Source organism: Spermophilus citellus (assembly GCF_964194105.1).
Source record: "Spermophilus citellus genome assembly, chromosome: 10".
NCBI lineage: Eukaryota > Metazoa > Chordata > Mammalia > Rodentia > Sciuridae > Spermophilus > Spermophilus citellus.
Window position 1 is genome coordinate 52,849,370 of NC_138197.1, and position 27,592 is coordinate 52,876,961.

A 27,592-nucleotide genomic window follows, 5' to 3' on the forward strand; every position below is an offset into this window, starting at 1 on the left:
TCTAGTATTAATCTGTCCTAGAGTAGGAAGGATTAGGTCATTAAAAGTACACTATGGCTGGGGTTGTGGCTCAGTGGTAGAGCACTCACCTAGCACACACAAGGCCCTGGGTTCAATCCTCAGCACCACATTAGAAAAACAAATAAATAAATAAAGGTATTGTGTACAACTACAACAACAACAACAAAAAAAACCCCAAATATTAAAAAAAAAAAAAAAGTACGCTATGTTCTAGGTTCAAGTGAGTTCTTACTTTGTAATTCTAATGCTATCTGACAAATTAACCAAATCATTAAGAGTTATAGGCTATACACACACAGTGCTCACAGCATGCCAAATCTGCAGGAAGCTATACTTTTAACTACAAGAGGATAACGTCACCCTCCCCTTATCGCAAATCACTTGCACTACTTGAAGACTTTAATAAAAGTGTTCCAAGCAGCCATTGCAAATTGGGGCCCTGGAGTAGACGGCCTGACTCCTATTTTGAGAATCCCATCCAGAATACATCTGCCCCGTGTGAGTCACAATTCCCCAATCCTTTATAGGCCTTATTCGCAATTGTTTTTGAACTGACTTGATTTTTAAAAATCGTTTCTCTCTTTTTATTACTTTTTTCTATTTGGGGACATCTCCCTGCACTTCAGACTGGGTCTTTGAGTGTGCAGGCGCTGGAGCCAGCAGCCCCTTCCCGGGGGCGGGGCCAGGCTGGCGGGAAGGCGTTCCGTAGCCCAGATCCGCCCGTTGGGGGCGAGGAAGACTTTTTTCCTCCTCCCGCTTTCCGTTCTCGCAGCATGGCGGCCCCCGTGGTCCGCCTGTGGCTCGGCCTTCAGCCGGGGGTTAGGACTCTGAGTGCCCTCTCCACCGCCGTGTCCCCGGCCACTCATGCTCGGAGACCTGGCCTGCGTGAGTGTCTGCCGAGTTGCCTCCAGGTTTGGGGGGAGGTGAAAGGGCGGAACACCGGCCCGACCGGGCCGTAGAGTCCCGGGCAGGCCGATTTTCCTCTGCCGGCCTCTTCCCGGCGGGGCCACTCGGAAGGCCGCAGGTGTGGGTCTGTCCTCTGCCCCCGGGTTTCCTGGCTGCCCGCTTCTGCGTGTTCTGGACACTAGCCCAGAAAGCTTGCTCTCTTTCGCGGTAACCGGCATTTTCTGGTGTTCCCGCCCCCCGGGGCCACGGCCCGGGTCTCCCTCTTGTTACTAGTGCTCAATGATCAGGTTTGTCGGCAGTGTTTGAACCTTGGAGTTTCCCTAATATTTAAAAGGTATACTGCTGTGCCAGAAGAAAGTACAACTGGGAATCCCAGGTCACCAAATGGGATGACCTTCATTCCAACAGAGATTATAGGGATGCTTGATAGCGTTCTTGACAGAGAAAGATAGTGGAAAAGACAAATTTGTTGTCAGAGAAATACTGTGTAGTGTATTTCTCATACTTATCAGAGCACAGTGTCAAGCCATCCCGTCTGACTTCCAAGGGCTTTTCGTGTCTTTAAAATAAATTGTAAATTCCTTAATGCATCAGTAGTGGCTCCTCATAGACTTAACACTGTTTATTTAAAATTTTTTATTCTCTGAATACTTAACTTCTACTGTATGCTAGATAGTGCCCTAGATATTGGGGATGCAGCAAAGTCCCTGAGCTAGTGAAGTTTACATCCTGTTAGGAAAGTCTGAGTGAAAAAAAAAAAAATAAACCAGCTATATAAAATTCAAGTATTATAGATTAATGGATAAAAAAATATGTGGCATATAAACACAATGGAATAGTACTCAGCAATAAAAGAGAATAAAATGATGGCATTTGCAGGTAAATGGATGCAGTTGGTACCTCAAATTAACAAAAATGCTGGCCTTAGTGGCACATGCCTGTGATCCTGGGTACTTGAGAGACTGAGACAGGAAAATCTCAAAAGTGTGAAGCTAGCCTGCGCAATTTAGTGAGAACCTGCCTCCAAATTTAAAACAGAGCTGGGGACAGCTCAATGGTAGAGTGCTTGTCTACATGCATGAGACTCTATGTTCCATACCTGGTAACTAATACACACACACACACACACACACACACACAAACAAAAACAACTAGTTGACTAGATTCAGTTCCTTGCTGTATGTATCCATAATAGTACACTGTTTATTGAAATCGCTTGCTAAAATTCTGCCTTATTTGACAGATTCTACATTCTGTGAAAGGAAGCACTGTCTCTTTTGTTTTTTGCTGACTTCCTAGTTTCTGGCACACAACAGCACTTAAATTTATCAATGAGTGAATGGTAAAGTATTGTGGGATGAAATGAAATATGTCAGATGAAGAAATGGAGTGAATAGGGATGGGGCAGGAGCCAGGAAGATGGGAGGCACATTATAAGTAAAGAACAGAAAGTTGAGAGAAATACTAAAGGGTCTGGTACTTGAAGTTCATTGTAGCTGCAGAACCTTGTAAGGGAAAGTGATCAAATTATGAAGAGTCATACTTTTGTCACCTTAACTTTTTGCTCTTTAGTTTTCTTGAATATAATAGACCTTTAAGAAGGATAATAATAGTACTTGTGTTTGTTGTAATGAGTAAGATTAAATGAAATAATGAAAATCATTTAGTATAGTGTCTTCATGTGAAAATGCTCAATAAATATAGCTGTTCTAGGATAGCAAAACATTCATTTAGAGAAACATAATGTAAGATTTTAAAAGGTATTTTCTGTTTGAAGTAATCCACATTCTTCTATAATCATGTGATTGGTAGGAATAGCCAGTTTTGTTATTGGTGTTAATTACTGTATCACTGGCTTTTCTAATATATAATAGAGAAGGAAAAACTGAAGGGCTGACATTTTGATAGAATAGAGTGATTCCAAATATGAGCAAGTATATTTATAATTAGGACATTTCAAACCAATCATCTTTAAATATTCAGAATACTTATTTTTATACTTATAATTAGGACATTTAAAACCAATTATCGGGCTAGGGATGTGGCTCAAGCGGTAGTGCGCTCGCCTGGCATGCGTGCAGCCCGGGTTCGATCCTCAGCACCACATACAAACAAAGATGTTGTGTCCGCCGAAAACTAAAAAATAAATATTAAGAAATTCTCTCTCTCTCTCTTAAAAAAAACAATTATCTTTAAATATTCAGAATATTTATTTCTAACTAGGTATTTTAACTTGGGAAAGTAAGTTTATTTTACTGTGAACCTTAAAATTTACTGAAAAATATTTCTCTAGATGATGAGTTCACTGTATCAGCAATCAAAATAAACTTTATGTAACTGTGAACTTTTAAAGACTATTTGTTTTTGTTAAGATGATTTTAATCTGAACTTAAAACAGATTGTCATTTCATGCTTATGTTACTAAGTATTGTTTTTTTTTTTTTTTTTTGAGGGGGGGTGGTCTTAACCAGGGATTGAACTCAGGGGCACTCAATTACTGAACCACATCCCCAGCCCTATTTTGTATTTTATTTAGAGACAGGGTCTCACTGAGTTGCTTAGGCCTTGCTAAATTGCTGAGGCTGGTTTTGAATTCTTGATCCTCCTGCCTTAGCCTTCCGAGCTTCTGGGATTACAGGCATGCACCATCATGTCCGGCACTAAATATCTAAAATTGTGTTAGCAAAAAGGGATAATGATGACTGTTGAACAACTCATAAAATCTTCTATCCCTATTATGTTATCTTTTAGGTACAATAGAAAGAACATCCAAAAGTGAAAGGCAGCAGAGAAGAAAGGTAAAACAATTTATATACTCTACTATACACTATTTTAATGATTTCTGAAAGTATAAAGAGAGGCAGATGCTCATTATAATGCAGAAGGGTTCTGTTAGAGAAGGCTTCACAAAGTCATGTTTATTGGGTGATTGCCACAGTCCCAGTAGGGGGTGTTAATCTTTGACCTTTTTTGCTCTGTACCCATAAAATGGGTCATCTTTAAGAGGTATACTCACTCATACTCCCAGGAAACAGAATATAGAACTATTTTTTATGATGCCCTTGTCAGTCATGTAGCTTGGGTGTATGCATTCATCCAACCAGTCAGTCTTACCCTGTAGGTATCTCTATGGAGGAATCCAAATTATAAGGTCAGTTGATGAGCTTGGAGTCAGAACAAAAGCACATTAGCTGGAAGTTAAGTGGCACCAAATTGCAATCATCTAGGCGGTAGTTTTTGTAGGAATATTACCTGCTTCTAGGACATACACTATACTGGTTTTGATATTGCTTAGATGGACATTGCTGCATTTTGCCACCTTAAAGCCTACTTTTGTATGCTAGCCATCCTTCTACCATTAAAAAAATATGTATTGTGTGTGTTTTAATATATGTATTTTAAAACACATACATACGTGTGTGTGTGTGTGTGTGTGTGTGTGTGTGTGTTAATATGATTGACTAAGCTATCAGGTAGTTTTTCTCTGGGCTCGGGAGACATATAATTTCTCATTATGTATTTATTCAATCTGTTTAGCCCTAATTTACTTATTTCCAAGTTCCAAGTACTTATTTTTTTATTTCCAAGTTCTTAGTGTTCCCTTATATACTGACTTCCCTGAAAGAAATATTGTATGATATATAAATAAATAAACTGCATAAATAAAATGTAAAACAACTGCCAAAAGTCTAATTAAATAATCAATTTTTAGTGAAGGAAATGTGACATTAAAGGAGATCTTTGCCAGAGAGTTTGAAGATACAATTCAGAGATTATTTAAGTAGGTTTTTCATTTGAACAGCAATAGATTTGTTGGAGGCCAGATTTTATATAGGTTGCAATTCTACTTTTATTTCTCATAATTACTGCTTATGGTTTAAAATTAAAGAATATGTTTTAAAATTTTAAGTATTTTATGTTTCTTAGGCACTGCCTCCTAGGACAGAGAAAATGGCTGTTGACCAGGACTGGCCTAGTGTTTACCCTGTTGCAGCACCATTTAAACCCTCCACAGTACCTCTACCTATTCGAATGGGTTATCCAGTAAACAAAGGAGTGCCTATGGCAAAGGAGGGAAATCTGGAACTTTTAAAGGTAAGATTAACTGCTAGTATATTGGCTCAGACATACCTAAACAAATGCTGATCTCCCCTCTATTCCCACCCACCTTCAAGGTTCAGTATATAGCAGCATATTGTATTTTAATTTAAATTTTCTTTCCAGGTGATAATATTGTACTTTGATCATTCATGATACAAAAGATTCAAAGAATCCTAAGCCTTTGAGAATGTAATTAATCAGTCTGTGTCTTTCCTTGTAGCCTCTAAGAATAGTGAAATAAGCTAATTTGAGATTGAGAATCAGGATGTGAAGATTCCATTTTTTTTCTTTTTTTATTATTTATTTTACATTACAATTCTTAATACACCATTATACAATAATTTATCATATCTCTGATTATATATAAGGTATGTTGACACCAAATTCACATCTTCATACATGTATTTTGTATAATGATGAGGGTCTCCTTTCACCATCCATAAGATTCCATTTTTAAAAGAGGAATTTTAAAACTTTCTTTCCAGAAAGGTAGAATATTGTTTAATATTATTGTGATAGTCCACCAACTTTACCTGATTTATTGCTTAAAACAAAATACTTCATGTTAAAAGCTTCATTTGATAGCATCTATAATGATTTATGTATTTAAAAAAGAAAACATAAATGCTTAATCTGAGAGTACATATCTTAGATGATTTCCTTTTAACATACAATGGAAGTTATAGTAGAAAAGGAACTATTTTCCACTAGATGAGAGTCTTCTTTCAGAATCAAAAAAAGTTTATTTAAAAGGTGATGTTAAAAAGTGAAAAAGGGGGTCTGCTTAGTGGCAGAGCACTTCCCTGGCATGAGTGAGGCACTGGGTTCAATCCTTAGCACCACATAAAAATGAAACAAATAAAATAAAGGCATGCTGTCCATCTACAACTACAAAAAAAAAAAAAAAAACTTAAAGTGAAAAAGGAAGAGGAAGAAGCAGTACTCTGCTACTGGACAAAGTGTAAATCAAATTTGGAAATAGGAATACTTCAAGAGACACAAGAAAGCAAACATTGAGGAAAACAAACCTTTTCTTCAAATGAAGAGAAAGAGAACTTAATTGAAAGGGAAGGCCTTTGGAAAATGTCACTGTGTGGGAGAGAACAGCAGTATATTTATAATAATGTTGATGATTGTGAATGGTATCTTAATAAATATAAAAAACCAAACATTTAATGCATGCCATCTATTCAAAAAGTCACAGTATCATTGAATACACTTAACTAAGCTAATGTGTTAAAGTGCTTAGAACATTGCCTATGTAAATACATGTAAACGTAAGCTATTATTTTTTCTTTTTATGAACTTGAGGTTTACATTTTTATGTTTCAAAAATATAAACTGAAAGTAGTGGTGAGAGGCTATAATACCACTGCTTTCGGGGGCTGAGGCAGGAAGATCACAATTTCAAGTCCAGCCTGTACACATAGCAAGACCCTGTCTCAAAAAAATAAAAGTATAGTAAATGAAGCCACCCAGCCCATAATACCAATGGTCAGTGCCTATTTTAATATTGTGAAAGAACTATCAGATTTTATATGCTACATAGTTTATTGGCCTATGATTTAGCTTTATGAGGAAAATTACTTTTTTAAATGTTTTTATTATATTTAACTACCGGACCTATAGTTCTAGCTCTTTAGGAGACTGAGACAAAAATCTAACTTGAGCCTACAAGTTCAAGACCACCTTGGGCAACCTAGAGAGACATTGTCTCAAAAAAAAAAAAAAAAAAAAGTTGGGCTGGGGATGTGGCTCAAGCGGTGGCGTGCTTGCCTGGCATGCATGCGGTGCTGGGTTCAATCCTCAACACCACATACAAATAAAGATGTTGTGTCTGCCGAAAACTAAAAAATAAATATTAAGGGATTCTCTCTCTCTCTCTCTCTCTCTCTCTCTCTCTCTCTCTCAAAAAAAAAAAAAAAAAGCTGTAATTTATTCTTTAAAATTTTCTATTTTAGATTCCCAATTTTCTGCATTTGACTCCTGTAGCAATTAAAAAACACTGTGAAGCTCTTAAAGGTAAGTGATATGTTTTCAAATAAACTTTATGTTGACTTTGAACAACATTTAAAAATTTAAAGACAGATTTTTAAAAAATTGATAATCTCAGGTCTAATAAGATTCAAAGTACTTAGAATAGTGCCTGCATAAGTCCATGTAAACATTAGCTATTATATTCTGAGTGATTGTCAGTTTCTTCTTTTTTTTTTTTTAAAGTTTTTTAGTTATTGATGGACTTTTGTTTTATTTATTTATTTATATGCAGTGCTGAGAATTAAACCCAGTGTCTTACACACGCTAGGTAAGCACTCTGCCACAGAGCTACAACCCCAGCCCAGTTTCTTCTTTTTTAATGAAGGATTTTTAAGTTGTTTTCAGTGAATTATTAGATATCAAATCTGCAACTTTTTTTCCCTCACCACTCTAGACAGTAACAAAGAGAAATTGAAACCATAATCCTTGCTCACATGTTATGAACTTACTGTTGAGTTGTTAAGTCACATACATTAAAAAAATTGAAGAAAATATTGCAGTTTTGCCAATAAATACAAATCAATATGATTCAAACTGAGGATAGTAAAGAAGAATGCTAAGTATCACAATAGTCAGTGGGTTCAGTAATGGGATACAACACAGGGAACAGCTATTTTGACGAAATTGTTAAGATTTTTAAAAAATTAGAAGTGATATATGCATATGGTGAATCAAAAACAAGTCTTATGGTTTCTTTTCCATACCAAGCCTATTATTCTAGAAATGTTTTCTTTTAATCATTATTTAGTTCTAGTGATTACTTTCAGAGAGTATTTATTTATACTTATGTTTATAACAAGTACTTTTTATGTTGTGTGTGTGTAGAATAAATAATAAAAGTAATCACCAGAATGTGATTAACACCTCCAGTTCTGGATTTATTAATTTTTGATCAATATCTGTTGATTCATAGGCATAAACATAGATTTCACCCACTTATACTAATTACTACTTCTCCTTACATGCATAAAGGAAAAGACAAATTTTGTTCATGGTTCTATGTGTTTTCCTAATTATGTATACATTCCAAATTAATTTTGATCTAATTTGCATTGGACTATATATAGGATAAGCACATTTTGAATTGTTCCTGGTTCATAGCTATTAGTGATTGATTTTGTAGTTTAACTCAAGAGTTAGTACCTTTGGATAAAGTCTTAATGTATTAATGCAGACTAAAAAATGTATAGCTGGCACAGTAGTCCACTCCTGTAATCCCAGATACCTGGGAGGCTGAGGAATGAGGATTGCAAGTTCAAGGCTAGCCTTGGCAGCTTAGCAAGACCCCAATTCAAAACAAAAAATAAAAAAAGGGCTGGGAATGTTGCTTAGTGGTAGAGTGTGCCTGGGTTCAATACCTAGTACTATAAAAAAGTAAAAATTTAAAATAGAATTTTTTTAAAAATATTGTATAAATGTTCAGCATACTTGTTAAGGCTTTTCAGGGAGAAAAAAAGAAACCCAGAAACATTTTATAGGTACGTTGTTTATGTTGGAAGGAAATATAGGATAATGAACATAATTATGATTCAATCTGAGCTTTTGGGAGGACATTACATTAAAACATATAAGGGAAAAGGTATCAAAGGGTCCTAAATCAGAGGAATAGTAATTTTCTCTTAAAATGAGGATAGAAAAACCTATTTTATTTATGTGGTCCTTTGCTTTGGGATAATGCAATGGCCTTTTCAGGTGTCTATTTTTATTTGTGCTTGGAATTGAACTAAAATTGATGACTATTCCAAATTTTTGTGCCTTTTGGCACAAATCAGTATCACTTTTTGATCCTTTGTAATGTCAGTTAACAAGTGCATTACTCTACGCTGTGATAAATTCCAATTTTCTTCTTTTTAAACACTATTTTTAAATGTGTGTTTATAATCTAGTATTTGCTTATTTTAATGAAATACTTATAAAATTCCTAATTTTTAAACCAAAGGCTTTCATATGGCACATTTAGAAGAGTAACATTTCTAAAAAATATTTTTAGTTGTAGATGGACACAATATCTTTATGTATTTTTATGTGGTGCCAAGGGTTAAACCCAGTGACTTACATGTGCTACGCAAGGAGCTACATCCCCAGCCCATAGCATTCTCTTTTACAGTACTTAAATAAGTTTGTTTTTTTTTTTAAATCTTTGCTTAATTGTGCCTTTACACTTCTGCCAGCCTCTGGATTTAGATTCCATCTTCCAAAGAACTCAAAATCTTTCAAATATTCTCAGTTCTCTTTCAAATAGGGAAAATCTGAAATGCAGAAAAGTTAGGTAATTTGCCAGAAATTTAATAATCAGTGGTAGAAGTTGAATAAAAACCAAGGTCTTTTATTCATGTCTAGTCCATTGCTCACCTATCAGATGAGTAAAGGCTAACAGGAGTCTATTATATACTCTCCAGTTGGCTGTGTTTTTTTTTAGACACATAATTTAGGTAATTGAATTTAAAAACTATAATTATCATCTGGTGATTGAGATGACTTATTCACAGTTTAAAAGAAAAAGATTCAGAACAAACCCAAGAACTCATAATTCTCCAAAGTAGTCTCTTATAAAGAGCTTGGCAATAATATATCTTATGGTACAGGATGTTGGAATTTGTTCATGATGGGATTGAAATCTAAACTCAAAAGTCTTGCTCTGTTCATTTTTTTAAAATGTCAAATGTTCTTAATTCCAAAATTATGCTTCCCTTCAAGATAACTGAATGTTGATCTTTTGAACAGGATGTTTAAAGAATGGTGTGAGCTATGCTTAAATTGTGGGCATGTTTTGAGTCACAGATATCAGAGAATGTTTGTAACTCAGAGTGAAATTTTACTGACTCTGATTTTAAAATTAAGCCTGAAGGGAACTAAATATAGTACTGCATATTAGAAAATTGTTATGTTGGGAATATAGTGTTAGCAAAGTACCTCTTACTGTCCCTTAAATTATCACAGAGGAGCTCCTACATCCACGTATGTTTATGACCAGCCTTTCTTGCAGTTGGGCTTTGTTGGAGAAAGCCATGAATCTGTGAGGTCTAACTTATTTGGCCCAAGAAACCAGTTACTTAAAGTAAGGGAATTTAAGGAATGAGAAGGGGAGCCTAATAGACTCAGAATTTTTCATCTCAAGCCAGAAGCCCTCTATCACACTAACTCCATAGGAATAGGACAGTATGAAGTCAGCTGTTGACACTAATGGGAGGCTGAAAGGCAGTGCTCTTCTCCTCATTGACCTGACATAATACCCCTGTGCTCTGGAAATCAACAGAAAGCCATGGTCACAGTTACCATGCTTGGAACTTCCTTTTGTGGCCTAGGTCTCAGACCCAGTCCCACCTCTACTCTGGGCTGTTTTGACCAAATATATGAAGACAAAGCTGTTTCTCTTTTCATTTAGCCCCATTGGCACACACAAGTCATGTGGAAGAAACATGAGTTATTGTAAGGATTCGTATAAGGATGACCTAGGCTTTTATGCCTGTTCAAGTTGAGGCTTTAGTCAGTTCCATTTCTGGAGAAGTATTGACTACACCTTGCTTTCCTCTTAGAACTTTTCTAGAGCCTCTTTCAATTCCTTTCAGCTGATCTTTTATAACCTTCATTTTGGAGTGAGTTAACATTATCCATTGCTTTTCACAAACAGTAATGCTGTGGGCACTGTGAACAGTTTGTTTTTAATTAATAAGGAAGAATTAAATTGTCCCATAAAAGGTAATGTAGAGCCATAATACATTTCAATTTTATTTATTTATTTAAATCTTGGGGCTGGGAATTGAACCTCATGCATGATAAGCACATACTCTACCACAGAAGTTACTGCTCCACCAAAACCTGAGGGTTCTCTTTTAACTGAACACACTGTTCTCCACCAAACCTAATTTATCCAAATCATTCCTATAATTCCTCCTTAGGGCCAGGCATGGTGGCACATGCCTTTAATAACAACAGTCAGCTCTGAGGCAGGAGGATTACAAGCACAAGGCCAGCCTGAGCAACTTAGTAAGATCTTGACTCAAGAAAGTAAAAAGATTTGGAGGTGTAGCTCAGAGATAGAGCACTCCTGGGTTTAATCTCCAGTAAAAAACTGCCAAAAAAGTACCCTATTTGTACTGAAGAAGAAAAGGGATAAGGAATGATGATGTGTGTGTAAAGAAAATCTGTGTTGTCATTTCATGTGACCTGAGAGTTATATAAATAATTTGGTATTGTCATTATACATTACAATGAGGAATTATTTGCAGAACTATAACTTTTTAAATTCTCAGATTTCTGTACTGAATGGCCAGCTGCACTAGACAGTGATGAGAAATGTGAGAAGCATTTTCCGATTGAAATTGACACAGCTGATTATGTTTCATCAGGACCATCTATTCGAAACCCTAAAGCTCGAGTAGTAACCTTAAGGGTAAGAGATTTGTTAAAAAATAAGAATCATTAGAATACTGTATTTAAAAATACATTTTGTAATATGATTACAAAATTAATACATATTTGTCATGGAAAATACAGAAGTTTTAAGTTATAGAATAAAATTGTCTCTCATTCTCCCATTCAAAAATAATAATTATTAATAAGTAGCTCATTTTAGTATAAATACAGGTACCCTTTGTATATTTTAATGGGATGATACCATGTATGTTGTAGTAATCTGTTCTTTTTCACTTATTAAGAATTAAGCAAAAAATAATAATAATTTCTAGTGATTTATTTTTATTTTTTATTTATATATGAGAGTGGAATGCATTACAATTCTTATGTATATAGAGCACAATTTTTCATATATCTCTGATTGTATACATAGTGTATTCACACCAATTCGTGTCTTCATACATGTACTTTGAATAGTAATGATCATCACATTCCACCATCATAATAGCCCCATGCCCTCTCCCTTCCCCTCCAACCCCTCTGCCCTATCTAGAGTTCATCTATTCCTCCCATGCTTCCACTCCCTATCCCACTGTGAATAATTCCCAATATTTTTAAGCATTCTTTAATTTTATAGTTAATGGCTACATAATGTATATGTGAGCATCTCTTATATGCCTCGACAATGTTTTTGAGGTTGGGATGCAATGTGCTGTTTTGTTATTTTTGTTGTTGTTTTGTAGTGTTGGTATCAAACCCAGTGCTTTATGAATACTAAGCAAGTACTCTACCACTTGAATTACATCCCCAACCCCAATAATATTCTTTTATGGAAAAAGTTGTAATAAGTATCATTAGAAACCAATATTTGTATATGTTCCAAATTATGTTCCCAAGATAATTTCCTAAAAGAAAAACTATCAGGGATAGGGTTGTAGTTCAGTGGTAACATGCTTGCCTAGCATGTGTAAGTCACTGGATTTGATTCTCAGCACTGCATATAAATAAATTTAAAAAAAATAAGGTCTATGAACAACTAAAAAAAGTATTTTAAAAAAAGAAGAACTATCAAGTCAAAAGAAGTAGCTCCTTTGAAGTTGTTTGATATAAATTGAAAAATTTCTGCTGAAAATGTAAAAAATAAAACACTAGCAGATTGTGAGAAAGCCTATTTTCTTATACATTCTTGAATGTAGATATTATTACCCTTTCTTTAACCTCTTTTCAGTTGCTCTAGACACCTGTCAACCACTAATCTTTCTGTCTCTATGAATTTGCTTATGCTTGACATTGAATAATAAAATATGTATTCTTTGGGTATGTTTTGTCTGTTCTAGCATGTGTCCTTTTTTACTCCTTTTTATTGCAAAATCACACTTTATTTTATGGATGTACCACATTTTATTTAGCAGTTTTCACAAGAATATAGATGTTGCTGTGTATTTTACATTACATCATAGGACACATAAGGTCTGGTTGTCTGACTTCTTAGTAGACTGAAAGTGAAATTGAGCACATGGTTAAGAGATTTAAAACCTGCGCATTCTATTGTGGAGTTGTTTTTGATTGTTTTGCTTTTCCCTTAAATGACTAACCTATGGGTAGATATATTCAATAAGTTTTAATCAAGTAAAATATTTTTTTCCCTTGGTGGTAGTGAGGATTGAACCTAGGGATGCTGTATCCACTAAATGACATCCCCAGCCCTTTTTATTTTATTTTGAGACAGGATCTGCTAATTGCCCAGGCTGGCCTTGAACTTGAGATCCTCCTGCCTTGGCCTTCCAAGACACTGAAATCATAAGCATGCACCATCATGCCCAGCTTCATTATATTTTTAAAAATATATTTGTTTTTAGTTTTAGATGGACACAATACCTTTCCTTCCTCCCTCCCTCCCTCCCTCCCTCCCTCCCTCCTTGAGGATTGAACTGAGGGCCTCATGCATGCTCAGCAAGCACTGTACCACTGAGCCACAACCCCAGCCCCCAGCTTCATTATTTTTGATGCTCAAAGTACATTCTAAACTTTCGCCAGTTGATACTCTTTTAAGTTGGTTCCTTTTGTTCCAATTTATTAGCATTTGAGTTTGCTTGTATTCTAGTATAACACAGTGATCAAGGTGTATATTTCTTATTGTAGACTTGGAATTAGCCATTTCTCTAAGGAGCCGTGATACCTGTTAGTGTACAGTGGTATTTAGAAACCAAAATTGGTATGGTAGAAATTTTCAGTGGATTCGTTCAGAAGTTTTTCAGTAAATAATTGATAAGTTGGGGTTGGGATTGTGGCTCAGCGGTAGAGTGCTCGTCTAGCACATGCAAGGCCTTGGGTTTGATCCTTAGCACCACATAAAATTGAATAAATAAAATAAAGGTATTGTGTCCAACTACTTCTAAAAAATAAATGTTAAAAAAAAATTGATAAGTCATGGTTAATTCCGCCTTTTAATTACATGTAGCTTTTTTTTGGTCATTTGTATTTAACAAAATTTCTAAAATAGTATTTATATTGTCTGTTATGCTGTTCTGTACATTAATGACTATGCCTTTAGTGTTTTGTCTCTTAAGCATAAGGTAGAATTTCAGCTTAATAGTCTTTGTTATATTAGAAATGTATCCTATTCCTAATTTATTAGCATTTTTGTAATGCTCTCCTTTGAATTCCTGAAACAGTGAATTATATCAATAGTTTTCCAATTACTGAAGCATTTCTGAACTCTAGGCATATCATTCTTTCACTCTGCTGCTGATTTGCCTTGCTAGTAATGTATTTAGGATCATTGTCCTTTCCAATATTGCTTTGGAGAAACATCAAATCACCCCTCTTACCTGGAGCATACTACATGGTATTACATTTCCAAATTTTTGCCCTAGTAACTTGTAATTTAGTATTTGAAGTCTTGGTAAACACAGCAGTCATGGGGCAGTTACTTCATATATTTTTTTTAAATTAAACTTTGTATTTTAGAATAGTTTTAAAATTTACAGAAAGTTTCGTGAAAACTACAGAAGATTCTCATATTTTCATTCTGAATTTTCTCCTTTTGGTAGCATTTTACATTATACTATGTTACATTTATCAGGGCTAATGATTTAATTTTTTTAAATTTTTTTTTTGGTATCAGGGATTGAACCTAGTTCTTTTTATATATTTTATTTAGAGACAGAGTCTTGCTGAGTTGTGTGAGTTCTCGCTAAGTTGCTGAGGCTTGCTTCAAGCTAAAGATTATCCTGCCTCAGCCTCTTGAGCTGCTGGGATTACAGGCATGCCTCACTGCATCCAGTTAATGATTTAATATTGATATAATATTCTTAAAGTCTATGCTTTATTTGAATTTGCCTAGCTTTTACCTAATGTTCTTTTTCTGTTTTAGAATGCCATTGAGGGTACCACTTTATATTTAGTCATCATGTCTTCTTGGACTCCTCTTATCTGTGATGTTCCTTAGACTTGTTTTTGATGACCTTAACAGTTTTTTTGTTTTTCCATGCTGGAATTAAACCCAGAGTCTTATGCATGCTAGTCAAGCACTCTACCACTGAGCTATACCCCAGTCCTAAAAGATATTTCGTTTTGTTTTGTTTTTGAGACTGGATCTTACTGTGTTTTTCAGGCTGGCCTCAAATTCCTAGGCTCAAATGGTCCTCCTGTTCAGCCTCCTGAGTGCTGGGACTCAGGTGTGAGAGAGACACTGTGTCTAACTTGACCTTGACAATTTTAAGAATTTTAATTATGTATTTTTTTAGAATGTCCTTCAACTTGTTATGTATTTTGAGGGGGAAAATTCCAGACATAAATTGCCATTATTATCACATTATATCAAAAGTACTGGCTGTTTACGTGATTGTTCACTGATGATGCTAACCTTGATCACCTGGCTGATGCTAATTAGCATTTGTCAGTTTTCTCCACTATAAAATTATCATTTTCCTGGGCTGGGGATATAGCTCAATTGTTAGAGTGCTTGCCCTGCAGGCACAAGGCCCTAGGTTCAATTCCTATCACCACACACACAAAAAAATTACCTTTTTCCTGTCTTTTCCAGGAAAGCGAAGTAACTATTCCAAGCCCACACTTGGTCAGGAGTTATGCTATACCTCCTTGAGGGAGAAATACCACATTCATTGTTTGGAATTCTATGTGGAAAATTTGTCTGTTCTCCCACATATATGTATTTGTTCAACCATTTATGTCAGTATGGACTTATGGATATTTATTTGATACTCTTTTAATTGGCTTTTCTATTTCTTTGCCATACCTCCATCATCTGATTTTTAAAGTTTTTATTATATGTCACTATAAAATACTCCAGACTCATCTCACATTTTCCCTGTCCTAGTCGAAGAATCAGCCATCACTCCAAATAGCCCTGACTAATGTACTTTTGATTCATCTGGAGGAGAACTGCCCACCTCTTTGAGGTACCTTTAAGAAACCTCAAAAAAAAAAAAAAAAGGTTTTTTTGTACTGTATGTAGCCTGTATCCTAGTAAGAACATATAGCAAAAAATGTGTTAAATCTATTTTTGTATTAAGTGCTAACACAGATAATTGCCAGAATTTTCTGATGTAGCTGTGATTGATTTGTAATTTTTAAAGCATGGTTTCTTCAGTGTCAGAGATCAGGACCTTCTGCATGTTAGACAAGCACTTTTCCACTGAGTATATCCCTAACTCCTGATTAATAACTTTCTTTACTAGGTTTTGGTATCAGGGCCATGCTATATTTATGAGATGAATTTATGAAACAATGGAATTAAGCATGTGCAGTCTAGTTTGTCTCAATCAATACGGTGGGGTAAATATGATTTAAAGATATTCAGATTTTTAAATGCAGAGAAGGAAAGTGTTATGTTTTTCTCTATAGTCAGAGAAGTAGTTTAGAATTAAGTACTTATGTTTAAGACTTTACTTTAAAGCACTGTCTTCTGTTTGGCTCGTTTATTCCTGACAAAGATCCTGTGAATTAAGTTGTACTGAGGAAACTGTCTCAGGGAGGTAAAATAATTTGATTGAAATCACGTAGCAGGTAGCAGTCCGAAAAATCAAACCCAGCTCTTTTCTCATGTGTAATACCAGAGTTTTTAAATCATACCATACTTGCATGTAGAGAAAATATCTCACATTTAAACCTTAAATTTATGTTGCTTCTTTTGTGTTAAAATATAGACATTTGAAGATAGACACATACAATCACAACCTCCTGTGATTTGAAATATCCATATTATTTTGGGGATAATATTGGTGGCACAATACCTGTTCTTTGAAAAATAGCAACTTGAAAACAAAAAGCTTAAGCATTGCTTTGAATTTTGATAAGGAAAGACAGTTGAATGCCACTCCACCTTGCAATCAGTGTTAGTCCATGTAAGACTATAATTCTGCAGTGCCTTTGAGTGCTAGCAGGTGGCGTGAGTGTACTACACACTATTTCTCAAGTATTTATATGAGTTTCTGGAATTTAATGTATGTAGTTTTGAACATTAAAATGTCAATGTGAATATGAGTTTTAAGGTTGTTGTTAGCTGCTGTGTTTTTTGATATCTTATGGCAAAAAAGTTAAAACACATTTTAAAAATGCCTTAATGTATTGCTAAACATTATTATGATTTTATTGAAGGGAGTTTCAAAAGGACAGATCACTACATTCTTACTATCCTAATATAAAAGCTATTCATTTTTCTCTGTAGACTGTCTCTGTATATGTGCATATGCACATGTATTTGCATAATTATAATAATGTAGGTACATTTTCTTTTTTTCTTGTAATTCTCCATCTTGTTATTAATCTGATTTTTCATAAAATGGGTTATTTATCTCTTAAGCTGTAACCCTAGTTGTTGATACATATTCTTTCCAGAAGATTGTGATAATTCCTAGTCCATTGCCAAAAACAAAATAGATATTTTTCTTGCATTCAAAGATTTGCCATTCAGTGGAGAAAAATGACTTTATATGTCAGGCTTCTATGGCATGGTGTCTTGAGGGTAGTGCAGGATTATTGAAGCTAGAGACAAGAACCAGGTGGAATTTAAAAACGCTTAGCCTGTTTGCTTCTTCATGAACACTTTCTTAATGCTCTACATGGAAGAATAATCTATGCTTGCTATGGTTTGGATAAGAGTTTGTCTCCCAAGGATTCTTGCATTGGTAGCCCCTCAGTGTGGCAGTCATGGGAGGAGCCAGACCTTTAAGAAGTGATGTCTAGTGGGAGGTCCTTTGGTAATTTTGGGGAGGGATTAAGGTAGTTCTAGAAGAGAATAAGGTCATTCTCAGTGTGAGTCCTTTACAAGAGTGAGTCTAACCCCTGAATTTTTTTCTGGCTTCCTGTCTTGCAATATGTTTTCCTTTTTTTATATGTCCTCCTACATTCTGATGCCAGTGCCTTGACCTCAAACCTCCAGAACTGTGAGCTAAATAAATTTCTTTATAAAATTACTCAGTTTCAGATATTTCATATAATAATCAAAAATGGGTGAATACAATGCTTCACTTTATTTAACTGTATTATCATATTATACCTATTCATCTCTAGATACTTTTAGCTCATGCTATAATCTCTGCAATTTAAAAAGTATGTTATTTTATTCCAGTATTTCCCAAAACATGTGTTATAGGAAGACTAATTCTGTGAATTATTCCTTGAAAATTGAAATCTGAGGTCAAATAAATTTGAGAATCATTTATATACCAAGCCTGTATTTTAAAGTCTCAAAATACTCTAAGAAATACATTTTTAAAATCCTGTTAATAAACTCAGCATTTCCTAAATGTAAAAAAAAAAAAAAAATCTTAACAGGCTGTGTATTAACTTTTGGAAAACATTGAATTGAATTGTTTAAAATGTTTTGAGCTGGGCGCAGTGGCACATGCCTGTAATCCCAATGGCTCAGGAGGCTAAGGCAGGAGGATTGCAAGTTCAAAGCCAGCCTCAGCAACTTAGTGAACCCCTGAGCAACTTAGCAAGATCTTGTCTCAAAATAAAACATAAAAAGGTTGGGGATGTGTAGCTCAATGGTTAAACGCTCCTGGATTCAATCCCTGGTATCAAAAAAAAAAAAAAAAAAGTTTTGGTCCTTCCCTGATGTAATATTCCAGCCTCTGAGACATCTGTAGCTTTAAAAAATGAATGTCCCTAAAATAGTTCCAGTGATATAGGTCTTATAATTGCATGGTAGAAATTTCTTAAAGCTATTATATTTTATCCATTTATTCTAGTGTCCAACTTTGATAATACTAATTGAGCTTAATTCTGTTTGTGCTTCTAATAAACATTGTAATTTGCCTTCTTTAGGACATGTCACTAATTCTTTCAGGAAGGTACACATGCTCAGAACTTTCAAAGAACTCCCAATAATATATTCTTTTTATTTTATTTCTTTTTCTTTCCACGAACAAGATCAGGCTTTATAGTGTATGCCACTGTAACTGTATAGAAAGTAGTTTGAAAAGATTTATGTTTTGTAGGTTTAATATCAATACAAATAACATTGCTACTTCTTTAAACAAATTATATGAAATTATTTTTTTCAAATAATTTTTTCTTTTACTTTTAAGGTGAAACTTTCCAGTTTGAATTTAGATGATCATGCAAAGAAGAAACTTATTAAACTTGTAGGAGAACGATACTGCAAGACCACAGATGTACTTACCATCAAAACAGATAGGTAAAGAAAGAAAAGTTGAGCAGACTGTGCACATGTGTTTTTTGTCCTCCAGCACTTCAGCAATATTTTTAGTAATGAAGGGTTATTAGCAAAGTTGTTCAATTCCTATCTTTAATATCTTCACACTAGCCTACTTTTGTTATGTTGTTCCTGTATGCAGAGAGGACTGCTTAGCTAAATTATTGCTATTTTAATATTAATTTTTATATATCCATGCATATAAAACTTAGATTTTGAAGACAAAGTATGATTTGCTAGTGATTAATGCTTGAACAGGTAGTTTGTTTTTTTGTTTTCTTAATTGGCTTTATTTGTGATTCTGTAATCTGGCAACATCTCATTCCATAAAATAGAATACATGTTCCCGTAAATAGGTTTTTACAAAATGAAAGCATCACAAAGAGTCTTGTAGTTCAAAATTAAAATCAAATTGTACATGTGGAAATTTATCTAGGCATTTCTGGGAATAAGCAGAATTCCAGAGCCAGGATAGATATTTGTAAGTCCAGTTATAGTTTATCATATATGAATTTATTAGTTTTATGATTTTCAATTGATTTAAAGAAAGGTTGTTGGTATATCTTTGCTAAATGGTTATTTTGTTATTAGAATTATACTTCAATTGTTTCTAAATTATGTCAAAATATAAAAGACCTGTCTTTAGAGAAAAGTGAGTGTACAGGTCACCTTTCTCTCTGCCTAACCCAGTTTCAAAGCATTTGGAGGTATCAGAAACAATTTGGTGTTACATCATCAGTCTTGGTGATAGGAAGAGGGAACATGGCATACATAGAGATGTAGTAATAGGGTAGAGGCAGAAAAGAAAGGAACCATGGTTTCTGATTATTTCCTTATGAGGGAAATAGATATGAAACATTAGGAATATTCCTTTTACTCTTTTTAAAAATTACAAAATAATGTTGAATTTTTACTTTGTTCAACTTTAAAAATACCCTTTAAATGTTACTGTTTGAAACTCTGTAAGTACCTGATAATGTTGCTTTTTTTCCAGTATCAGTATATATGTTTTATGATAATGCTTATATAGAATAGATAACTATTAAATAAACATAAAGGAAGAATGAACAGTGTAGTTAGTTAAGTCATTTGTCATTTTATGGTTTTATTTTATATCTTAAGAAATTGGAAGAAATTTTTTCTTTTTCTTTTATTAATTAACCTTAATACATGTGCTATCTCATGTATATGTAGAAGTTCTAACTAATTTTAGGATATTAGTTCTGTCTTAAATATAGCAGTAATAGTACAGAATTGTATATAGTGAAACTCATATTTAAAGAGAATCAGCTCTGGAGAAATCAACACTTGATTAGCATCTATCATCTGCCTATTTATATTTATTTTTTTTTGAGATAGAATCTTGGTGGGTTGCGCAGTCTGGCTTTGAACTCCTGGACTCTAGCAATACTCCTACCTCAACCTCCCAAGTAGATGAGACTTTTTACACACCATTGCACCCAGCTTGTCTTAACTATTTTTAAAATGGTTCATTAGATATGCTTATGCCATTCAGCAGATTTTGACATGGCAAAGGGGACTTCAGTTGGACACAGTCATATTAAAAATAGCATAAGCTGTTGTATACAAATAACTACATTAGTGACGAAAGCAGAGTTGAAAATAACACCAGTGTTCAGTATCCTTAAATAATGTTATACATAGAATGATATACATAGAATGTTCTTATTCTAAAAACAAAATTTTCTTAAAAGCAGAGAATTTCTAAAGATATTATCTTCTGTATATGCTTTGCAAATCATTCTGTATACTAAGTTTCTAGAATTTTGACTTCTTCCTTCTTTCTCTTTTAAAGGTGCCCTTTAAAAAGACAGAATTATGATTATGCAATGTATCTACTAACAGTTTTATACCATGAATCTTGGGTAAGTGTATATGAATGTTTAATGATTTTTTTTAGTGTAAGTTAGATGACATTATCCTTTTAAAATACTATTGTGTGGCAAGTACTTAATTGAATATTTTGCGGACCACCACAAAATATTATTATTCGATTATTCCATAATCGGAGCATGTATGGAATAGCACAGGTGGCTTCTCTTGATACCCAAAGCGAAGATCTTGAAGTAGTTTATCTAGTCCATCTCAGGCCCATATTAAAAAGTGCCTGAAATACTCTTGAAATGCAGAGTTTCTGACTTTTGCTAGAAAATTACAGTGTTTTGCTTTGCTGTTATGTTTTGTTTTGTGTTTGAGTGAAAGTTGTCTGTTATGGGAGAGTAATCATCTTTTGTATAACTTTAGAATTTATGATTTATCCTATTTTCCAAAACTTTGTAGAAAGGTATTTTAGGTTTATTAAAATTTTTAGTTAACATTTACTATCTGACTATTACACATTAGGAACAGTTAAGAGCAATTAATTATTTAGATAGTATTAAAAGTTGTCTTGTGGGGCTGTTGTTGTGGCTCAGTGGTAGAGTACTAGCTTAGAGTGGGTGAGGCACTGGGTTCAATCCTCAGCACCACATAAAAAATAAAGGCATTGTGTCCACCTACAACTTAAAAAAGAAAAGTGGTCTTGTGTCTGAATTTATTCAGTTGTATTAGAAGTATATATACATTTATGAGAAAGATTTGGCTATATTTGAGCATCAACTCATCTGATTTAATGTTAGAAACTAGAATTTTTTTTTAAAGCATTTTTAGTTGTAGATGGACAAAATGCCTTTAATTTATTTATTTATTTTTATGTGGTGGTAAGGATCAAACCCAGTGTCTCACATGTGCTAGGTAAGTGAACTATCACTGAGCTACAACCTCAGCCCACTAATATGTTTTGTGTTTAGGTACCTAAATTCAAAGTTTTAATTATTGTTGGGTATCCTAGCTACTGAAATAGGAGAACCACAAGTTCGAAGCCAGCCTTGGCAACTTAGCAAGACCCTGTCTCAAAATAAAAAAGGGCGGGGGACACAGCTCAGTGGTAGGATTCCCTTGGATTCAACCCCCAGTACCACAATAAAAAAATAATCATTTTAAGAATGCATTCAAATTAAGTTAAATTTTTGTAGATTGCCCAACATAAGGAACTTAGGAGATTCGGTAGCATTTCATATTAGGAACATTTGAAGGACTAGAGCTAGCTGTAGAAAGTCACTCTCTTTAGATGTTCAAAGAACTTCATATGAAGGAGAACTTAAATAATTTGTTTTTATGACTTAAAGATATAACTGGGTGGAAGCAATAGTAAGATTTCAATTTGTTAAATGAGAACCTTCCAAGAGAAACATCCATAGATGCCGTGGGCTACTTCGATGGGTAGAATATGCTCCATGTATTGGCCTTCTTCTCTAAGATATGGTAAAAGAAATATATTCCTGGGACAGGTAGTTGCATTAGATGGCTTTTGGGACTTCCTTCCAGCCTTCAGATACTGTGATTCTGTGAATACATGCAGCTGTTCTCTAAACTGTTCACAGCATGTTTATTGATGTTAATAATAAAACAGTTTTAAAAGAGAATGAGTGGCAAGTGGAAACAAAGAAAATTTTATTTCAAGGTTAGTAAAGAACAAAAAGTAGCTAGTTGCTCTTTTCTTCTTTTGCAGTATTCTTATTTTCATAATTCAGCTGAATTTTCTAATTTCTGGCTTCAGGAGCAATATGATAATAACAGTTAATCTCTCTTTCCTGTCAGTTGATTTTAGAAATCCCTTTGGCTTAAGATGATTAAGTTCCCTTCAGAACCAGCAACATGGCTGAATTAATTACAGTTGTATGGCTAGTGCTTAAAGAGTTAATAATAAACAATAAAATCCAAACAGTTTTGAATTTTTCCAACAGTCTGTAAAATGAATTGCCCCAAAGGAAATGACAGGCATAAATAAATTCAGTGAACGTTGACTTACTGGATTCTTTCTGTGGTTCCATGACATAGAATCCAAACAAGCTTGTATTCTGGATTCATGCAAGAAGCCTTTGATCTTTAATTGTAATTACTTTGATGCCAGGATGGGTAGCCACATATAACTGTCCTAAACAGATATAATTAAAGAATTCCTATATTAAAATTGGCTCATAGTCCTTTCTAAACAAGTACCATCAGTGAAGAAGCTTTAAGAGAATGCAGATGAGCCATGAAATTTTGCAGAGCTACTGGAACAGAATTTTTATTGAATCAAAATTCTTTTTTCCCTCACCAGCATGGAATTCATACTTGAAATTGATGTTACCACCTGGCATTTAATCCAGTATTTTAAAAGCCTCTGTTTAATCCATTGCTTTCTTTTTTATAGGCTAGCTTCTAAGCATTTCATACTCAAATATGTGTATGCCTTGGCTTTTTAACCTTTCCATGGAGGTTACCTTTAAATAGCATTGAGAGGAAAGCTTAAGGATGTTACTGTTGTATAATATTCAAAACAGTTTAACTATAGAAGTATCAAAAACTGGATTCCAGGGTTGGGGATATAGCTCATTTGGTGGAGTGCTTGCCTAGAATTTACAACACCCTGGGTTCAATTCCCAGCACCACCACCACCAAAAAAAAAAAAAAAAAAAGGACTGGATTCCAATGCTTTCAACCTCTGAAGTTCAATTTTCTTCTAGAGAGTTTTTGGATAAATTAGAGAACACCTATGTAAGTGTGGAGCAAATAATGGGTTCTCAGTAAATGGCTATTAATATTGTTAACAATACTAAAATGAAGAAACCTTTTTTCTTAGAATTTCAAATTCATTTATTTCTAATTTCAGTACATAGTTTACGTTGACAGAGTTTACCCAAGTAAAGTCATATATGTACCCTACAGTGTTTAAAATTTTAGAACATATATTCTACTCACAGTTTGACAATTTATAATAGTGAAACTTCCAAAATTAACTTTTATTGCATGATGTTTATTAATCTAAACCTTCCAAAAGCAATTGGGTTAAGAAATGATTGAAACAAGCATTTCCTAGAAGTATTGCCAAAAGATAGAGTGAAACACAAACACAATAAAAAAATAATCATTTTAAGAATGCATTCAAATTAAGTTAAATTTTTGTAGATTGTCCAACATAGGGAACTTAGGAGATTCGGTAGCATTTCATATTAGGAACATTTGAAGGACTAGAGCTAGCTGCAGAAAGTCACTCTCTTTAGATGTACCTACATTTACTCTGGAAGATATAGAGCTCTGAAATCAAATTCCAAAGATTTTTCAGTGGTATTGATATTGAATTAGTACTAACGATTACTTTTTAAAATTTAAATTTTGGGCTGTCTTATTGGATTTCATGACAGACTTATTGTCAAATATATATCTAGCTTTGTAATAGAGTGATTCTGAAGTTAGTTAACAAAAATTTCTAAGTTAGATAATTTTATACTTACTAATACAGGTCATTTTTAAATGGGATCTTACTGCAAATACTTCTGATAAAAGTAAAGTTGAAAGGAGCAGAGGCATTCAAGCCTGAGTAAGCTCTACTGGGGAGTGTTCATGATGCTTGTAATGGTACCTCCATCAAGTCTTGCCCCACAGATTCTAGGGATGATCCAACCTTAGCACAACTGTGAACTTGGAATGGATGTTCATTGAGCAGAAATTGAACCTGTGCCAGAAGTACTACCTGGGTGGGTTGACTTTCCTGTTTGTTCTCTGGCTGGTCAACATCTGCTTTTTCTAAGTCTTCCTTCCCTCCGCCTGCACTGAGCAGAGCTAAATCAAAAGTTAAGTCTGGGGCTTCCTTTTCTGGATGATCATGCTCAACACCTGAATCACTATTTTCTAGATTTACCAGTTCTTCTGGGCCACACTATGCCCCTGTAACCCCCTGCCAACTTCTGCACAGGACCTGCTCATTCTCAGAATGGGCTTCTCTTGTCTAAATTCACACTCAAGCCCCTAATACTTGTTCCCTTTTCCCATATTCTCTGCTGACATCCTCCAGCAAAGAATCTTGACTTAAAAAAATACTTTCGCAAAACCATAATCACCATTTAATTTTGAGTTCATTTTGATTGTATGTGTGTGCTAACATACACATGCATTGCCAGGTCCTATTAGAGAACACTTGAACACTTGCTATGTTGTTTACTCTTTCTTATATTCAACAGCTGTTTAGTTCTTGTATACAGCCAGCCCTCCAAATCCATGGGTTTTACACCCATGGATTCAATCAGTCTCAGATCAAAAATAGTCTTTTAAAAATTGCAGCTGTTGGGGGCTAGGGTTGTGGCTCAGTGGTAGAATGCTTGCCTAGTGTATTCGAGGCTCTGGGTTCGATCTTCAGCACCACATAGAAATAAATAAATGAAAACAAAGGTATTGTGTCCAACTACAACTTAAAAAAATAATTTTAAAAAATCGCAGCTGTTGGGCTGGAATTGTAGCTCAGTGGCATAATGTTTACCTAGTACATGTGAGGCACTGGGTTCAAGCTTCAGTACTGCATAAAAATAAATAAATAAAAGTATTGTGTCCATCTACAACTAAAAAAATTTTTTAAATGCAGCTGTTTTGAACATTAGCAGTCTTTTTTGTTGTTGTTATTCCCAAAATATTTGACAACTGTATATAATAACTGTTTACATAGCATTTACATTGAGGAAACTTAAACTTCTGCAGATTTAGGAATCTGCAGACTCCTGGAACCAATCCCCCATGGATTGGGACAACTATACAAGAAAAGGTGCTATAATCCATAGGACTATCAAAATGAATGAGCCTTCAGGCACCTTTATTTCTGGAGGGAAATTGATGGTTATAATACAGTCTGTTGAGCTGGATAGCAGAAATTAGGCATAGTGCTGTGAGAGATGCAGACCAGGATGAATTCTACCTGACAGCTTCAAAGGAGTGGTGACAATTTTGGAAGATGAATAGGAGAATATAGTACAGAAATGGGTGAAGGACTTTCCAGACCTTGTGAGGTTAGAGAGTAGGCAGAGGTTTGGTTTGGAAGGATATAGACTAACAGGATGGGGGTAGAAAATGAGACTGGCAATAAGTCAGGTCCAGATTGTGAAACATGCTATATAGCTTATTCACAAAGTACACATTTGTAATTAGAGGGCAACATCAAGTATTTTACTAGTTGTCTGAAAAGACATCTCTCACTATTTTAGAGTTTATAAAGGAATAAGTTGTCCTGTATCAAATGTCAAGTGTTCTTTCATTAAAAATGATAAATGTTTATTAATTGCCATTTATTTGCATGCCATCATTAGATATAGAGGTTAATATGAAACAGAAAAAACATAGTTTCCAATGGCAGAACACTAGTGAAAATCAGCATGTTTAGTAATAAATATTATAAGTTTTGTAAGGGTTTAGTTTGGGCTCTGCTCTAACAAATTACCACAGATTACGTGGCTTTAAAAAAAGAAATTTAATTCTCACAGTTCTGGAGCTGGGAAGTCAGAAATCAGAGTGCAGCATGGTTGGACTAGAGTCAAGGCCCTCTTCCTGGTTTGCAGTAGCTGTCTTCTTGATGTATCCTTGCATCAACCAGAGAAAGAGGAAGCAAGCGCTTTCCTATCTTCTTATGGAGGTACTAGTCTCATCATGAAGTCAACGTTGTTGGCTTCATTATTTCCCAAAGACCCTATCTCCAAATGCTGTCATATTGGGGTTGGGGTTTCAATGTGAATTTTGGGAAGACACCGACATTCAAGGGTTGTATTATTTAGTATTTAATTTTTTATCCTTTCCCACTTACTCTTTTATATATATAGCCTTCAAGACATTAAGATCTGATTTGAGCCTCTTATTCTGTATCTAACCCCTATTTTTGTACAGGTAGGTTTTTTGTTTTGTTTTTGCAGTACTGGGGATTGAAACCAGGGATTCTGTACCATTGAGCTCTACCTCTAGTCCCTTTTAAAAAAATTTTTATGTTGCTGAAGCTGGCCTCCAACTTGTGATCCTCTTTCTTCAGCCTCCTGTGTCTGGCGAAGTTATACTATCTTACTTTCTGTATTGGTCACTAAGCCCTTGCTATAGATACTTTGTCATTTATTGTTGTTTTGCCTTTCTAACTAATTGTTAAGGGCTTCATTAGCAAGGATCTGACCTTATTGTAATTTGTGCTTCAAAGTATCTAGGTTAATGTTAGGTAAGAACACTTAATATTATAATAGTTTTTGAAAGAAATATTATCCATTCTTTTAAATTTTTATAAATAGTCTTTTGAAATAGGTTTTCAACTCTGTGTCTGTTCACAAATAAGGTGACAAATCAAGAGGTAAACTTCCTTTTCAGTATTATAAAATGTGCCATATTTATTAGATGTTAGCAATAATTAGCTTACTGGTGTGAACTATTAATAATTCTTAGATAAAATTATGAACAGTCAAAAATTATGATCTCTTTTGAAGAAATATCTTTGCAAAAGTTAAAGAGACAGTGTTCATAAATGTATAATTTGGATTATGTGTAGATCCGGTTTTTCATATGATTTTATTTTTAAAGTTTAAAATTGTTGTAATTCAAAATAAATAAATAAATTGTTCTAAGTCTACATTATTTTGGAAG

At 34.3% G+C, this 27,592-nt stretch overlaps 1 protein-coding gene across 2 annotated transcripts in view; it reads left to right on the forward strand.

The window, feature by feature from the left end:
• The first annotated feature begins 752 nt into the window (after window positions 1–752).
• Window positions 753–27,592, forward strand: part of MRPS35 (mitochondrial ribosomal protein S35) — a 41,870-nt gene continuing 15,030 nt past the window's right edge. The window contains exons 1-7 of one of the 2 annotated variants that reach the window (XM_081310588.1): window positions 753–906; window positions 3,679–3,725; window positions 4,855–5,022; window positions 6,990–7,050; window positions 11,319–11,458; window positions 18,981–19,090; window positions 20,925–20,994. In XM_081310588.1, coding sequence (XP_081166714.1) covers window positions 795–906; window positions 3,679–3,725; window positions 4,855–5,022; window positions 6,990–7,050; window positions 11,319–11,458; window positions 18,981–19,090; window positions 20,925–20,994 — 708 coding nt within the window. In that variant the 5' untranslated portion in view covers window positions 753–794. The remainder of the gene's footprint in view (window positions 907–3,678; window positions 3,726–4,854; window positions 5,023–6,989; window positions 7,051–11,318; window positions 11,459–18,980; window positions 19,091–20,924; window positions 20,995–27,592) is intronic. The other variant, XM_081310589.1, reaches the window with a different exon arrangement.